This window comes from Chinchilla lanigera, unplaced genomic scaffold (genome assembly GCF_000276665.1).
Source record: "Chinchilla lanigera isolate Chin_1 unplaced genomic scaffold, ChiLan1.0 scaffold00154, whole genome shotgun sequence".
NCBI classification, from domain to species: domain Eukaryota; kingdom Metazoa; phylum Chordata; class Mammalia; order Rodentia; family Chinchillidae; genus Chinchilla; species Chinchilla lanigera.
The window spans coordinates 1,707,587-1,718,705 of NW_004955555.1; the positions used below are offsets into that span (position 1 = coordinate 1,707,587).

An 11,119-nucleotide genomic window follows, 5' to 3' on the forward strand; every position below is an offset into this window, starting at 1 on the left:
TAAAGGCCTATTACAGCTTGTGTCTAGATGTCCCTCCAAAGCTTCATGTGGTCATAGGTGAAGCTCTTCAGAAGTGGTTGGATCGAAGGTGTGTGATGCTGGGATTAAGGATATGATGCTACCCTAAGGGCAGGTAGCCTGGATGGACTAGAGGGGACAGAAAGTGGGCTGTCGTCCTCACTTGCTGCTTTGCTGCCTTTTGCCTGCCCTGCCACACCAGCCGACTATGGACTGAAACATTTACAAACTGTAAGATGAAATAAACTTTTCTTCCTCTAACTTTGGGTGTCAGGTATTTTGTATCAACAATGAGAAAAGTAACTAAAACAGGTTAAACTTTTGGAAGTGGCTTAAACTACTTTTGCTGACTCCATTGGCTAGCACTCAGTCACATGGCCTCATTCTTAACTGAAGGGGTTGCTGTGAAAGTGCATCTTCTTAGGGACTAAGGGAATAGTACCGGTATGATACACACATAGCACTGTCTTTGCCACACCCTCAAAATATCATTCTACAGTGTTTGTCTCCTGGAGAGAAAATCTAATGGGTTTGAAAATATGAAGATGGATGCTTTTACCAATTAGCATGGGTTTCATTTCTGAGCATAGTTTTGAACGTTCTTTACATAGAAAGTATCTATTTAGTGGTGATGCTTGGGAGGAAAAAAACCTAAAACATTTGGGTTGACTGAAGACGTACTCATCCCAACTAGAAGTTTCTTCCCAGATACATCCTTTAATGAAAATTTGACCTCTGTTTCCACTACCACCCATTTATCAAGAATTACATACGTTGCCACCGCCGCATATGTCAATTGATAGGAGTGTCATAGAAGTTCTTGAGACCCATAGTAGCTGCCCGGCATGCTCTTAAGAACCCGCCCTGGTGGTGCTGACTGACATCATGGATGGCAGCATCCCTGTGTTCTGCCCCCTAGGGCCCCCTCAATGGCTGAGTAAGCCTCAATCATGCGGATACATTCTGGCTTTTGTCTTTTATTGAATCCTAGCTGTCTACGTTTGTAATATTTCTGTCTTCTTGTACAGTCTCTGATGAGTGAGAAGTTTTGAGCTGTAACTAAAACCCTTCCCACGCTCATGACATGGATATTGCATTTCATCTACATGTGCTCTCTGATGGGCACAAAGATAGCAGTTGTGACTTAAGCCCTTGCCACATTCTTTACATTTATAGGGCCTTTCTCCTGGGTGGACTCTGAGATGAACATGAAGATCTGAATTCTGACTGAAGCCCTTACCATCACATTTATAGGGTTTCTCTCTGCTGTGATCTCTTCGATGTACGTGAAAGTAGGAGCTCTAGCTGAAGCCTTTACCACGTGCTTCCCATTTGTATGGTTTTTCTCTCGTGTGAACTCTCTGATGAGTGTGAAGAACCAAACCATATGCATAATCCTTTCTGCACACATTGCAGTCGTAGGGCTTCTCTCCTGTGTGGACCCTCTGATGAATGTGAAGGTGGGAACTTTGGTTGAAGCCCTTCCCACACTCCCCACACCTACCAGGCTTCTCCCCCATGTGCAACCTCCGGTGGACCTGAAGAACAGAGCTTGAACTAAAGTACTTGCCACACTTACTGCACTTGTAGGGTTTCTCTCTGGTGTGGACGCTCCAGTGGACAAGAAGGTTGGAGCTCTGATCTAAGCCTTTCCCACACTCTTGACATCTGTAGGGCTTTTCCCTGTGTGTACTCCCTGAGGAACACAAAGCAGTGACCGGAACCTGAATGCCTTCCCACACACGTCGCCTTTGTAGGGCATCTCGCCAGTATACACTAGGTGGTGGCTGTGGGGAGAGGAGCTGTGCTGAAAGCCCTTGCCGCATTCTTTACATTTGTAAGGCTTGTCTCCTGAGGGGTCTTGCTGGTATCTAGGAAAAGGCATGAGCTCCGCTTGCAGCCCTCATCTTACTCATGGCATTCACAAGGTGTCTCACCAGCGTGGGTTCTGGAAGGAACAAGATCTGGACTCTGACTGAAATTCTTTGCACACTGGTCGCATTTACAAGATTTTTCCCCTCGTGAGTGCTGTGATGAACACGGGGATTTGCATCATGCATAAATCTAAACCCACAGCTATTGCCCATAACAGATGGGAGTCCTGCGTGGACCACATTGTGTTGTTCGACTGTTGATTTTAAAACCACGTTTTTCTCACAGTCACTCCATCTACAAGGTTCTGGGGATGCCATTCCTGGGAGCCATCACGATGGAGAGAGGGCTGGCTGAAGAACATCTGCACAGCAAGAACATCTGCACAGTTTCTCCTCCCCAGGAGTTCTCTTTCCTGTCCCCTGGAGCTCAGTCTCTGTGTTGGCTTTCCTCCAAGATTCTTCAGGAAGAGCTTGTGTCAAGCCCTCCCAAGCTGGGACATCTTGTTTCCCTACATAAAAGGCATTTACTACATAGTTTTCCTTTTCAGAAGCCTGAAGAGCTGCCCTTGCCCGCTCTTCCCAGAGGGAAACATCTCCTTCTAAGTATGGGGGGCAGACTTCTTGAAGATTCACAACGTAATCCACACTCACATTTAATTCACAGGCTTTTTGCTTCCACATCTGCCAGCAGTGGAGCACTTCTTGTAAGACGTAACTCAACCCTTTTTCCCAAAGATTCAAGATGTTGTTTTTAATCTCATTTCCTATGAAGAGAGAAAATTTGGCTTAGCAAACAAATGAATCCAGACGTTTTAAGAAAATCAAGCAGGATGGGCTGGGAAGCTGTCCCTAGCTTCTATTCGCTCCTGAAGCAATTGGAATCACAGGCATTCAAATCTGTGAGTTGGGAATTAGAAATCAGGTGTTGCAGGGAAATCTAAAGAAATTGTGGGAAGAATTTGTGTATGAAAAAAGCTTACCTCCACATGGGATTAAATAATATCCCTTAGTTATTGCAGGCTGATCAGATCTGCAATCTCCTGAATGAGTGTATGGTGATGGCTAAATAAAAAGAGACAAATGGAATGATTTCAGGGCTCCAGGAGGATCAGAGCCCTCTCACAGAATTCAAGATTCTCTCAGGGCTAAGACCAAGACCTTCTCTGGGTCGCCCATATTTATTTGGTTATCAGAAGAAGGGAGGGGAATACTCAGGAAGGGCAGAACCACTCAAGGACTTCTCTAAGTAAGGTATGAAGTTAGTCCACTGAAGAATGAATTGCCTGAGGCTATAGTCTTTATCTAGTTGACATCTGATCCAGGTGTCCTTGGCTGTGATCTTGTCTTATCCTTTGAGGCTTTCTGGCTTCACCCACCACCACAGGATTTAGTAGGGATTAGTGACTCACAGAGGTTCATTTGCTATGAGTCCACCATTTCCAGATAAGGAGCCTAGGCTTTGGACAGATTCACAAGTGAACATGAAAAGCCAGCTGATTAATGCAAGTCCTGCTCAGGTCTGTTTCATAATGGTCTCTATCACCTCCATGCTATAAGAATGGCCAATACAGTCTTTAATCAATTTGCTATAAAGGGTAGGAGAAAAGCTTCCAGATGATTTACATAGAATATATTTATGTAGATCCAAATAATGTATGCCTATTTGTGAAATATATATATATATATATATATATATATATATATATATAATACACAATAGTGGGGTGTTATATATGGGACATGGTGCGAAATGCAAAGGATCATAATGACCTTCCAAGATACCACATAAGGTTATGGGCACAAGCAACAAATCTTGTCTTCTGATAATGTCCTTCTTTCACATCACTATCCCATGTAACACAACAATCTATAGAACTGTACATGGGAGCTAAATCAGCAGTGGGAATTAAAACAGGGATAATATCGTGAGATGCCCCCGGGATTGGAGGTGGGATATGCATGTACACTTTTCAGACAGACTTTAAGAAACATCCATTTTAGTTTTTCATGAGGTTCTCTGTCTTCATGAAGACATGAACTCCACTGAGATCCTGCAATCCATTTACTCAACGTTTCCCCTTTTAAGTTATTGCAGATTGCAGACAGCCATGACTATGAAAAAGAGGAATGGGAAAAGTAGTAATGCTGATGGCCTGGCACCCAGGAAAGGAAAACTGTATCACTGTAAATAGGGGGCAGAGGCAGAAGAGGGCAATCACATCCTTAGCACTCTGAAATGGGCTTCAGAATGAGGTGAATACCACGGCCAAGTCCATCTCAATCCTGCTTCTGGTTCAAGGCAGTTTCTGGGTGACTTTATTGGAAATGACTTTAGTTTGTAAAGTGGTATCAGGGAAAGGGAGACTGCTCTGCTCAGAACAAACTTAGAGTGGTGGTCTCTCAAATGTTCTGACTGTAAAAAGAAGCATTTACACTGCAACTCAGTACACACATCTCCAGATACAGAAAGACTTAAAAGATTCTTCTGTGTTCTATCTATGAGCTCTTCTTGCTTTGTAAAAACTGCCAGTGATGACACAGTACTGCAACAGAATTTCAGGGCTCACCATTGGGGTTATATCCTAAAGTTTGGGAAATAAATGCAGAGACATGCAGTTTTAAGCAAAGAAGCCCTGCATCTCTAACCTATAGACACATTGTACCTTCAGTTTCATGTGGTTATGAAAACACAGGGTCTAGGGCTGAACTGCGAGGGCTCAAATCCTAGTTCTTCTTACAAGCTGCATGTTCATGGGCCAGTTACTCAGCTACTCTGCATCTCAACTGTTTCATTTGTAAAAGGGGGATAAACAATAGCAGTTGTCTCACAAACTAAGCCACAGTGGCTCACACCTGCACCTGGGCCTCTAGAAATAAAAAATATGCTTATATATTTGTCAAAAAGTAAGTAAATAAATTAACGCTTAGGTTACATTTACAACATCCCAGGTACTATTACAGTATAAGCATGATCCAACCAAAGTGCTCCCCCCACTTTTTTTTTAACACTGATTTGTCCAAAACCTTGGATTTTCTCCAGAAACAACTAAGAGATCAGGCCCTTGGTGGTAATGTGAAGTTTATCAATCTCACACTGAAAAGCATGAGGGGTGGAAGAGGGCTGACTAAATCACTCAGATGCCACAGGCTAGGCACACAGGGTTTGAGAGAAGCCCCTCTCCAGCACTCCAGCAAGGGCCACATGCATCTCGAAAAGCTCATGAATTGTACGGTTTTCATCTCGGAGTTTTCTCTCCAGAGGCCAAAGTCTCTCTTTGGACTCCGGCTGGAATATTCTGCCTGCTGTGAAAATCATCATTTGAGGAAAGATGTCCAGTGGTTGGACGTTCAGCTACTCGCCCACCAAGATGAGGTGTCTGAGGTTCTCCAGCATCACATCTTGGTACAGGTTCAACTGGGCCTTGTCCTGTGGGAGACTGTAGCTGACGTCCACTGTATATTAGTAGCCGTCTTAAGCATTAAGTTTCTGTTATCCTGCCTACTTCTCCAAAGAGACGCACCTTTCCCTTTAAGTCAGGACTGCCCACCATTGCCTAGCTACTCCCGCCTCTAAACTAGGACTGCCCACCGTTGCCTAGCTACTCCCGCCCTTGTCGGGTTACTTGGTTACTCCCACCTTAAGAACTTCCGTATTTCCCTGCGCCCTATATATTCGCAACACTCCCTGCCAATAAAAGAGGCTTGATCAAAATCCTGTCTTGCCTCCATTCTGCGTGTCTCTTGTCCCTTTATAATCCCCACTCCCCTTCTAGGGTCCTCGTTGACTGTACCCGAGGGTCGGGTCATTGTCCAAAGGTGCCAGCTCTTCCTCTGTGAAGACCACAGCCACATCCTTGAAGGTCACGTGTTCCTAAAACACCAAGCACATGCCATGTCATCCCACACAGGTGATTGGCTCTGTCTGCTCAAGCTACCAAAACAAGACAGCACAGATTGGTTTAAGCGACAGAAATTTATTTCTCACACTTTTGAAGGTGGAGAAGTCCCAGAGGAAGGTGCTAGAAAGATAGGCTTAGTGAGACACGGCTGGGTGCACTTAACAGCACAACACTCTTCTGTTCATGTCAGCCCGACCATGCTCGAGCTTTTCTGACGACCTTCTCATATCCCCCACGCATGGGATCATGCTGCTGTGGTCAGACCACTAGTCTTGTAGCAACAACCACTACTACACTTCCCACACTGTATTATAATTTTTCTGGTTCCTTTTTACTTTCTGTGTGCTGCTTGTGTATGGGGACTGTGGTGTTCATATGCATGTGGCAAAGTTTAGCACGTAACAGGTGTCAAGTAAGCGAAGGAGAACGGAAGTCTGGACCTTTACCAAGCTCAAGTCCCAGATCAAAAAGGTTTAAGGTCCTCAGATCAAAAGGGCAAGGAAAATGGTCAAACGTGGATTTGACCCATTCACGAGAAAACACAGCAGCGCCGAGGTGTTCTTCTGAACTCACTCTGCCTGGGTTCAGAGTTTGATTTTGTCTCTCACCGGCTGTATTCAGAACCCAAGATAGTTCCCTCTCCCATCAGAACGGCCCTCCCGCCAGACCTGAGGGCGTAGAGTCGAAGCTGTCCACTACACCTAGAGGCGCAGGGCTGAAACAAATTCCTCCCTGCTCGGGTCGCACAGCCCAAGCCATTAATGCCAACACCGAAGCCACCTCCCCCTACTGCAGCCCTGATGCAGCGATGCGTGCCCAAGACGGACCCCAAACCCCAACTCGGGGTGCGCAACCTATCAGAAAGAGATATAGAGATGCTCTCTGCCTGAGTCAAACTTGGGCCACTCCCCCAAACGAGTCCACCTCATCCCAGAGAGGCCAGGCCAGGGAACTTCCCCAGCTCACCTAGTCCAAGAGGTCCTTTCATCAATCGTGAGTCCCTCCTTCCAACTCCTACTCCAGTGACAAACCCCGGCTCCCGTTGCATACTCTCCGGGTACCCCAGATGGGGAGCCGTCCCTGGGCAACTAACTCCCTTAAGCATCCAGGACTCAGCGCTGAGCGCACCTGGGGCCACTACACATGCGCAAGGAGCGTGAGGACTACAAACCCCAGAAACCCCTGTGCGGCAGCGGCACCTTCTCAGAGGCTGAGCGCCCTGGAGACGCTTGGACAGTGTACTGTCCTCTAAAAGAACAAGGACAATAACAATGGTGATAACAGTGAAATGTTAATAATAATTCAGATAAATCTTCAGGAAAGGAAAGATTCAGTATCTTACCACTGGGCATGAGAGCTTGTTACTATTTTGATCAAAATCTGTATAGATTCTTATTCTGTAGACATCCTTTAATTTTATAACCACACAACTTTTCAGTTAAAAATTCATAGTTTCTGTTGAAGCCGACCCTGGAAAAGCGACACTTCAGACCTGAAGTAACGTTTCCCAGTCCTCACAGAAGCAAAAAGAACTAGCGAACATTGTCTAGTCGTTCTTAACCCTTCAATGACTAGTGTCCATAACAACAGTACAAAATGAAATGTGTTCACTTCAAATTCTTGTTCCTTGAATTCTTTTAGGTAATTTGAATGAATTTCATGCAAACATTCAAAAAAATTTAATCTTCGACATAAGTGGATTAATAGAGGAATAGCAAGAGAACTGATGCTCTCTCAAAAGAGGAGTTCAACAGGGCAAAAGGGAGTTTTCAGATTCCTTTTCAGAAGCCCCCCCTGGTAGGGACTTTAAAAAAAAAACTTATTTTGTTTATCCATTCATTCATTCATTCATTTGCATTGTAGGCTATCTATTCAAGAAAGGCACTAGTGCCCTAATGGTGTAAGAAAGTGTAATTCGAGTTTCACTATAAGCCCGTAATTCTGGCCTAGAGGAAAGCATTAAAAACAGGGGAAAACAATCTGTCTCTCTGGCACGGTTGCTGGGTGCCACTGGCAGAGAGGTTTGGAATATCTGGCTGGCATTCTATTTGGCATCTCCATCTCCACCCACTGGCTTTGAGAGTCTGAGTCAGTTTGAGTCCTAGACTAGACAGATAATTAAAAATGCTCTAGGCAGTAGGCAGGAGCTGAATCATATCCAGTGATAGCCTGACATGGCTATTTAGGGCACAGAAAGGGACAGTGAAATTCTTATTCAATTTTGAATTCAAAATTCAATTCAATTCAATTTATTTTTTGATCTTTTAATGTCATGACATTTCAGTTTCATTGTGGTTGAGAAAACAATCTAGTAAGATCTACTGCAGAAATGGGAGCCATCCTTAATTTTGACAGATCCTAAAGCAGTAATTTTACCTGATGAGGGTAAGGGTGTCTCTAATGTGCCTCAGTAAATTTGTGATAAATATATATACCTCCCACATTTGGGTTATTCTGTTTTAGCCCTCTTTCTCTTTGACCTAGTCTTTTACTATTTCTCAATTGCTGTTGAGAAAATGGGCACATTGGGCTTTCCAGCGTGAGTCTTTGCATGGACTGTTCCCTCTGACGATGCATTATTTTTCCAAATTGCCACAGGACTTCCTTCTTTCCTTCTTTTATTCATTGCTCAAATGTCACACAGTAAGGTCTAAAATAACACACTCTCTCGTATTTAAAATAGCAACAGGCGCTAGCTTAACTATCTGACTTACCCTCATTTTACTCCCTCCACTACATATACTTATCACTATCTAAGCTACCATACCATTAATTTACATATTTTGTTTACTGCCTACCTCTTCACACTAGGATTTACACTCCACCAGGAGAAGAGCTTTTGTTGATTGTGTGGAGAAGAACTTTTGTTGATTGTGTTCATCGTTGTATTTATTTCTTGAGCAGCTCCTATATGCCTGTCACAGAGCACATAGAAGCACTTACAGTTCAGAGGACTTGTAGTTCAACTGTTCCTGCCCTTCTAAAAGTGATTTGCTTCATAAATATTGTCATTATTTCATTTTTGTAAAACTATTTTTAAAGGAGTAATTTTAATATTCATTGTTTTGTTTCTTGATACTGGGAATCAAACTCAGGACCTTGCCACCGAGCTATATCTCTGACCCCATTGGTTTTATTAAAGCAATCATCTGTTCCTAATGTTTCCCTCTGGTACATATCACCTTACACAAGGAAATGCATCTTGGGTACATTGTCACTACTTGCATTGTCATAGAAAAACCAATATCAAACCAAAGGGAAGACTCTTTGCACAAAGGAGTCACAAGGCAGCTTTTATTATACTAGCAGGCTGGTGGGAATCAGTTCCAAATCATCAGCAACCAAACCAGCTTAGAGTTCTGTTTAAATATAGTTTGCAAGCAGGAAGTACAAGGTTGATGGCAGGTTATTACATGACTGGTTACATGCATTGAGTCACATTGTTGCAGGAAGCTGAATTAGATACAAATATTATAGGCAGTCAGATGGGGTTAGGCCCTTAAAGGAGCCAGTATGGAAGACAAGATACCTTGCAACTGTGGGAGAGACAGGTGCTTTTGCTGTGGGCCAGACCTCAAGACAGAAGATGAAGCAAATGTACCCACATACCTCCCTAGCAATGGACTTCAGAGATTTACATTCTAAATAGGCAGCAATCACCTTGAAAAAGCCAAGAAGAGTCACTACCCCAACCCACTCCTGGAAAAGCTCTTGTTCTCTTGCTATGTGACTTGCTTCCCCATTTTATCCTGATTTAATCAATTTTACCTTAGCAATTATACTCATAATCTTACTGGTTCACCATAGTTTTGTTCCACCTCATACCCACCTTGTTAGTTCCAATGTTTCCCACCTTGGACCTGCCTCACCTCATGGTTTTGCTCTATAAAAATCCCTAGAGAAGGCAGGTTCCTTGGCAACCAACTCGGGTCCTCTTCTGTCCCTCTCTCTAGCAGAAGCTTTCTTTCCCTCAACAAATACATTCTGCTCTTAACCTCCTTTGTTCTTAAAATTCATTCTTTGATTTTTAGAGAACATGAACTCATCCCAGATATCTTTCAGTTTGGGAGTTTCTTTCCCCTGAATCAATATGTTGTCAAGCAAATAGATTTATTTAAAAGGAATTATTTATCATAAGGTAGGAACATGCTGGGGAGGAGGGAAAGAGGTGTGAGTGGAGCAAGTAGAGTTAAATGGGTCCTTGACTGGGCCAGTCTGTCCCAGGCATGAAGCCCTTGAAGCAGGTTGGAAACAATATATGTTTTTCTAACTAAGGAATAACACAAGCTGGACACAAGCAGGTTGTCCCATTATCAAAGAGAAGCAACTGGACGCACACAGTTAAGGCTGACTGAATTTACCAGGCTAGCTATGTAACAAGCAGCAAGAACATGGTCATAGGCCATTAACTGATTTTTAACTTTTGTGATAAAATATCTATAAGCTTGTTATTTTATAACCATGCCCTTACAGCATCATTTATAAAAGTTCCTCCAAACCTGGGCATCATGGCACACATCTTCAATCCCAGCACTGTGGGAGGCTAAGGCACAAAGATCAGAAGTTCAAGCCCAGTCTGGGCAACTTAGCAACTTTTGAGATCTTGTCTCAAAAATTAAAAATATAAAAAGGGCTGGGGATGTGGCTAAGTATGAAAGCTCTGGGTTCAATCACCAGCACAACAACAACAACAAAATCCTAGTCCTCCTAGTCTCTCATTAGAGCCACTGCCAAGCCTTTCCTCTGGAATATACCAGTTGTGACTGTGTCTAAGTGAGCAGGTTAAATAGGAAGCCACACAAGACTGTTAAGGCACCAAAACATAAAAATAGTAACTTGGACCCATCACCTGTCAGACTGTTATACTTAACATATAGTTCCAAGTGATTTTTAAAATCACTTGTCCATGTTTTGTATTATTCTTTTGTATTTTATATTTTAGGGCTCTGGTAACAAAATTTTGTGTAAACAGGGACTTGTAGGGTACTGGAGTCAAGTGAGAAATCCATCATAAAGCTTTCAATATCCATTCTTTTTACCTCTGGCTTGCCTTACACTGTGGGCCTGTTCCTACTGCAGGTGTGGGGAAACTCACTGGTCTCTCATTGTACCCTGGAGAGGAATGGTGGTGGGTATGAGGAAAATAAAGACAAGAGACAAGAGCTGGGTCAGGTGGAGGCGACCCCTTACCTGATCATCAAAAGAACCTAACTTTAACAGTAGGGGCATTTATGTATACTCTTGCAAAGTTAATATCAGGAGAGGTAATGTTGCCCAGCAACTAAGGACTGTAATGGCCCAGGCAGGATATTTTTTTAAGACTGAGGT

At 43.4% G+C, this 11,119-nt stretch overlaps 1 protein-coding gene across 1 annotated transcript; it reads right to left on the reverse strand.

The window, feature by feature from the left end:
- Positions 1-1,013: 1,013 nt before the first annotated feature.
- On the reverse strand, positions 1,014-6,839 carry Znf285 (zinc finger protein 285). The gene is given in 10 exon segments (XM_013508673.1): positions 1,014-1,228; positions 1,231-1,432; positions 1,434-1,699; positions 1,702-1,894; positions 1,897-2,039; positions 2,042-2,187; positions 2,278-2,648; positions 5,239-5,320; positions 5,705-5,763; positions 6,810-6,839. Coding segments are annotated over 10 exon segments (1,707 nt in total).
- Between the last annotated feature and the right edge of the window lie 4,280 nt (positions 6,840-11,119).